This window comes from Hemiscyllium ocellatum, chromosome 39 (genome assembly GCF_020745735.1).
Source record: "Hemiscyllium ocellatum isolate sHemOce1 chromosome 39, sHemOce1.pat.X.cur, whole genome shotgun sequence".
In the NCBI taxonomy this organism is placed as follows: Eukaryota; Metazoa; Chordata; class Chondrichthyes; order Orectolobiformes; family Hemiscylliidae; genus Hemiscyllium; species Hemiscyllium ocellatum.
This window is the reverse complement of record NC_083439.1, coordinates 15,740,196-15,745,900: the sequence shown is the minus strand read 5'-3', so window position 1 is coordinate 15,745,900 and position 5,705 is coordinate 15,740,196. Positions and strand designations below refer to the sequence as shown.

Genomic DNA, 5,705 nt, shown 5'->3' with positions numbered 1-5,705 from the left:
CTACAGCACAGCAGCGTCCGCCAAAGCAACACGGGCAACACTTCATTATCGCTCAATGGAACCGAGTTGTGTGGATTAATCTTTCATCGACTGTAAATGTTTCGATGCTGCAGAGGGCAGATTCCTGCATACGAATGCAGCCTAAACACGTTGATCTTTCTATGTAGTTCACGCTGTTCAATAAAAGTTAAGGTTACAAAAGATAGTAACCTTCACTACATCCGACACTTCATCTTTCAATCATGAAAAGTTTCATGCTAGTGTGAGTGCTACCAAAAGGATGGCTAAAATTCAGACAGAGTTAGAAGATTGTGGGATAGTTAAGCACTTTACCTTCTTTCTTATAGTGTTAATGAGATGACTTTTGCTCAAAGTGATGATGAGCAGATATTGACAAATGGAACAATGTACCTACCAGTGAATTGCCACCCCTGACCAACTACGTGCCCTCTTTCTTTTTCCTTGCTGTCCTATTTCATCCAGTTGCAGCCTGGGATCCACAGCTGGGCTGGAGGGAGCCTGCCCTACAATGGAACTGGTGGCCTTGGTGTTTTGAGCTAGCGACCCTGGGGAGGTTTGTGACTGGAGGGTGTTGTATCCAGAGGCAGGCTCAGACTCGGGGCTTGAACCCCCCCCCCCAAGCAACTTGGAGGTGGAGGAGTAGGGCACCTCTGGAGGACTTGAGACTTGGAGGCGTCTGTGGTTCCTCCCCCCCCCCCCATGCGAGTCACTTTCCCAATTGGTTGAGCACCAATGGGTGCAGCGATGGTGTGCAGGTCTGTGTGAATATCTAGTCGACTGTAAAGATATTAGAGCTGGCCTCCATGGCAGCTACTAATCTGTCCATGGAGACAGTCTGATGCTCACATGCCAGAGATAGCGTGGTACAGACAATGTTACTGAGCTCCTTCAACCTTCAGTTGTGTTTTCCAAGTCCATCCAAAATACCTGCCTCTGCCTTTGTGCTTGCTTGTACGAATGCCAGACACCGTGGGCTCCTCTCCTGTCAGGGGCTGAGCAGGTGTCTGTCTCTTGCAGTCCTCTTGAATGCCAGCGAATTGAAGTGTGAGTGTGAGGTAGCAGAGCAAAGATGGCAGCACTTGCCCTCACAGAGCACGAAGGTTCATTGAACTTCTTCCTGCATTGCTGGGCATTTCTCTGGGCCATGAACACTGCACTGACCCGGGTGGCAATTACATACTAACCTGGCATGGTCTGTTGCCAAGATCCCTTCTGGTGACCCTGGAGAAGTGGCCCCATCCCACCAAGAACTCCAGATCCCTATCGACAAATCGGGGTGCCAATTCAATCTGTCAGCCATCTCCAGGGTAAGTTATCTGACATTACAACCATGAAGGACAGTTCCTAGGCTGGCTGCTACTGACATGGTGCCAGTAGTAGGAATCCTAGATGGTGTCAGTGGTGGTGAATACATTAGCCGTTGGTAAAGATGGGATACTGTGAGAGTGATGCTGTGGAGATGGAGCATGTACATAATGAGGTGAGGAATGTAACATAGTCTGAGAAAACTCACTGGAGCTCATAGTGAGAAATTCTCCATGAATCTCCCCAGAATTGACACTGAGCTAATCTTTGGCTCCTATCAATCTTATAACATGGCCATTCGGTTGACTGAGTGTGCGGTGTGTTTACCATGCAGGTATCAGGCACATGCTGTAAGTGTTACATTGATGTCATGGTGTACCATTCTTTAAGACCCCAGTCCATAGACAGATCCTTACTGACAAACATGGCAGACAGCTTGTTTGTGTGTCTGTGCAAAAGAACATGTCAATTCAGTAATACTGATTGCTTTTGGCTCTGTTTGGAACACCAACACATCGAGGTGAGGATGCTGCAGACATCGAGGTAGCTGCTCAGTGAGTGCACATGAAGAGAGCAAGCAAGCCAAGTTGGCAGGCTGATCCAATCCATGAGCTGGGTGCCTGAGCATGAAATACAGGGAGTCCCCGGGTGTGAATGAGTTCTGTTCCAGAGTCCGTTCACAAGTCCGAACACAATGCAGGAAATGGAAAGCAGCCATTTGCAAGTCAGAAAAATGTTTCAGGTCTTATCATTACAATTTTCTATGGGACTGAATTTGTAAGTACAAGCATTCATAAGTCAGACGTTTGTAACCATGAGGCAGCATCGCATAGCTAGCTGCTGGTGCACCAGGAATGTAGGTCTGCGCTTCCTAAGCATCGCACAAGTTATCATGAGGTGCATTGAAGATCATCAGAGATTGGCTAATGTCCAATCCAAGGTCCTTGAATAAGAAGTGTGTGCGGCTGGTGCCTATCCATCATGACCTGAGATACTGTTTAATGCAGAACTACATGGAGGCTCCTCACAGTCAGCAGCTAGTTGATGTCGCTCTGACTTCCACGTTGAGCCCGTCCGTTGTGTTTGGTAAGATCGGAAGGGCAGCACGGTGGCTCAGTGGTTAGCACTACTGCCTCATAGCACCAGGGATCTGGGTTCGATTCTAGCCCTGGGCAACTGTCTGTGTGGAGTTTACACATTCTCCCCATGTCTGTGTGGGTTTCCTCTTGGTGCTCTGGGTTCCTGCCACAGTCCAAAGATGTGCAGGCCAGGTGAACTGGCAATGCTAAATTGCACATAGTGTTACGTGCACTAGGCAGAGGGAAATGAGTCTGGTTGGGTTACTCTTTGGAGGGTCGGTGTGGAATTGTTGAGCCAAAGGCCCTGCTTCCACAGTGTAGGGAATCTAAGATGATGATGTCAGTGGGTGGTACGGTGGCACAGTGGTTAGCACTGCTGCCTCACAGCACCAGAGAGCCGGGTTCAATTCCTGCCTCAGACGAGTGACTGTGTGGAGTTTGCACGTTCTCCCCGTATCTGCGTGGGTTTCCTCCGGGTGCTCCGGTTTCCTCCCACAGTTCAAAGATGTGCGGGTCAGGTGAATTGGCCATGCTAAGTTTCCCGTAGTAAGGGGCAAATGTATGGGTGGGTTGCGCTTCGGCGGGTCGGTGTGGATTTGTTGGGCCGAAGGGCCTGTTTCCACACTGTGAATAATCTAATCTAATTATTCAAGCTGAATACTAATGAGGTGAGTTGTAGCATTAATAAGGCATGTGACAAGCCATAATTTTGCTCAATTGGCTCTTAGCTGCTACTTAGCAAGTAATACGTTTCATGCAAAAGCATAAAAGATAGAGTGAGACGCTCCCAATATTAAGGTAGGCCTGATCATACTTTGCACCCAGTTCTGTCACAAATTTCACCATGTTGCTCAGGCCGCTGGAAGATTCCATCTTAGTTTATTTGATAATCTGGTGTAACATCTGAAGTGTGCTGGGTAGCCAATGGAAGGCAATCATGACTATAAAACTTTAATTCTGATTATCTTTAATTTCATCTTCCACCTAAAGGCACATCTTAGCTTTCTCAATAACAATCTTCAATAATTATCTAGCATTCACATTGCCTAGGAGTAGAAAATCAGCAGACGAGATTTTAAACTAAGCAAATTGAAAACCTTCTACTTCAAAGATTTGAGGACTGAATGACCTTCTGTCCCCATGAACGATGATTTATTTGAAATATTCAGCAAAAGGAAACGACTGATTCCTCATTCAGATAATTGCACAACCACTTTCATTCCTGGATAAGTTAATGCTGAAAACCATTTTAATGGGTCCTATAAATGAATCTAAACAATACATTTGCATGTTGTTCTTTCTCCACTCCTACCTTATCAGTTTTTAGAATGAAGAGTACATAGGGAGCATTACAATTCACTTCCCGACTTTAGTTTTGCTGTAGAGCAGACAATCGATTCTTCGGCAATCTTAGTAAGAATGTGTGCATCGAACCACTTCGAGGAAATCCTGCCCCTTCCTTTGCTGGCTTCCATTTGTCTTCCTGGATGTTATAAATTAGAGTTAACATCCGGTTTACTGTCAAAACTGTATCCCCTCTGATGGCTGCTGTAAAAAGTGCACCTTTGCTGTTCACGTACTGACCAGACAATGCAGTCCATTGTTGCCTTGTCAGATTGAAGCAATCAATCATGCACCTCAAGAAATCATCTGCTGGTCCATTTCTCATAACATACAGATTGTCATTATGTGCAACCATGCAATGACCATAGCTTTGTTGGCGTTTTAGCGTAGTGACAAGGAGCCATTTGTCTTTATGGGTCCTATACTCATAGACATCTGTGGTGTCCAATGGTAACCAAAGGCACACAAAGATCCTCCCCATCGTGCAGGCACAGGCTATACCTGCTCCAGGGCGAGGCAGATGTGCAGCAAAGGACCATGTGTTAGATGCCACATGGTACTTTTCGACAGTGGCAAGGACTGTATTCTTGCACATTCCTCCCAGGGCAAACAAGCAACCATCTTGTCCAGTCAGTGTCAGGTTGTAACGAGGATGTTGAAGGCTTGAAAATTCACTCCAGCTGTTTCTTTCAGTATCATAGCAAAAACAAGGCTTTACAATCTGCTTGCTCAGTCCATCAACCCCTCCGACTATGTAGATATTGTTGTCCAGCACAGTAATGCCAGCGAGAGACGTGCTGGCTTTATCTGGTAACAAAGTCAAGGGTATCCAATGATTGTCTGTTTCGTCCAAATAACACATGGTTCTAGAAAAGTCATCCAAGTGGTGTTCTGAAGGGAAGTGAGTAGCCACTGCCACAAATGTACTTGGAGACAGGGATTCAATATAATCCAACTGGTCTTCAGGCAAAAAGCTCAAATCTTCCCTTACATTCGTGTAAACATCCCTAATAAACAGGGCTGAGGCATGAACCAAATCAATTAACCCAAATGTAGCTGCAGCGTGGAGCATCAGGAGGCAGTTACTTGAATTGATTGTATGAATCAAATGCTGTGTCAGAGGCTTCACTAGTAGAAAGGCTGCACATTCAATGGCATCAAGGATTCTGTCACTGTCCAGAATAGGCTGATCCTCTTTCAGGACCTTCAACATGACATTAAAGCCACAGGCTGTTAGCTCATGCAGCTGGATCTCCTCCTGAGTGCACTCCCGCATGCCCGACTCAAAGAGAGCCCTGAAGTAGTCACTGCTTTCAATCAGCACATGCTTCTCGACGGTGAATAGCTCATTCTCCACTTTCACACGCACATAACCCGATGGTGGATGCATCACTCAAACAGTGTTGCCTTAGTAATAATGATCAACTACTCACTTCAGACTCTTGGAACTGAAGTAATATTTACAACTCTAACAAACTTCAGCGACCTGTAACTATAATGGCAGCCCGGGTCTTTACATTCTTCTGTTTTGAGCTGCTTGTTTAAAAAGACTTTTGAACCACTAACTGTAACCACAGCCTCTGCCAATAGGCTATTAATATCCCAGGCTATAGATAGCTACCCTTGCCTGCCACATGTATCAGACAGCAGGTATTCTCAGGAGAAACAGGAATATCAAGGACCTAGTTGTAAACCACTCCAAACAACCTCTGACTGGCCTCTGATAATGGAGTGGAATTGTTTTAATTTTGTTTTCCTTCACATTTCAATTTTTCTGCTTATATCATTGTCAATATTTGGAAAACAATCAACAGCTTACTGTTGCATCCAGATATATATATATATTATATATGCGGTACTAGGGCTCATCAAGTTCAAGTTGTGAAACTTCTTTGTAAAATGTGTAACTTCTTTGTAAAATTCAATGTAAGCTCCAAAGGAAAATTTTAGATGGAC

General features: G+C 45.3%; 1 protein-coding gene across 1 annotated transcript; it reads right to left on the bottom strand.

The window, feature by feature from the left end:
• Positions 1-3,753: 3,753 nt before the first annotated feature.
• Positions 3,754-5,215, bottom strand: kbtbd13a (kelch repeat and BTB domain containing 13a). The gene has a single exon (XM_060853153.1). It carries the CDS (start codon positions 5,137-5,139, stop codon positions 3,775-3,777), a length of 1,365 nt encoding a protein of 454 aa, XP_060709136.1. The 5' UTR covers positions 5,140-5,215; the 3' UTR covers positions 3,754-3,774.
• Positions 5,216-5,705: the final 490 nt, after the last annotated feature.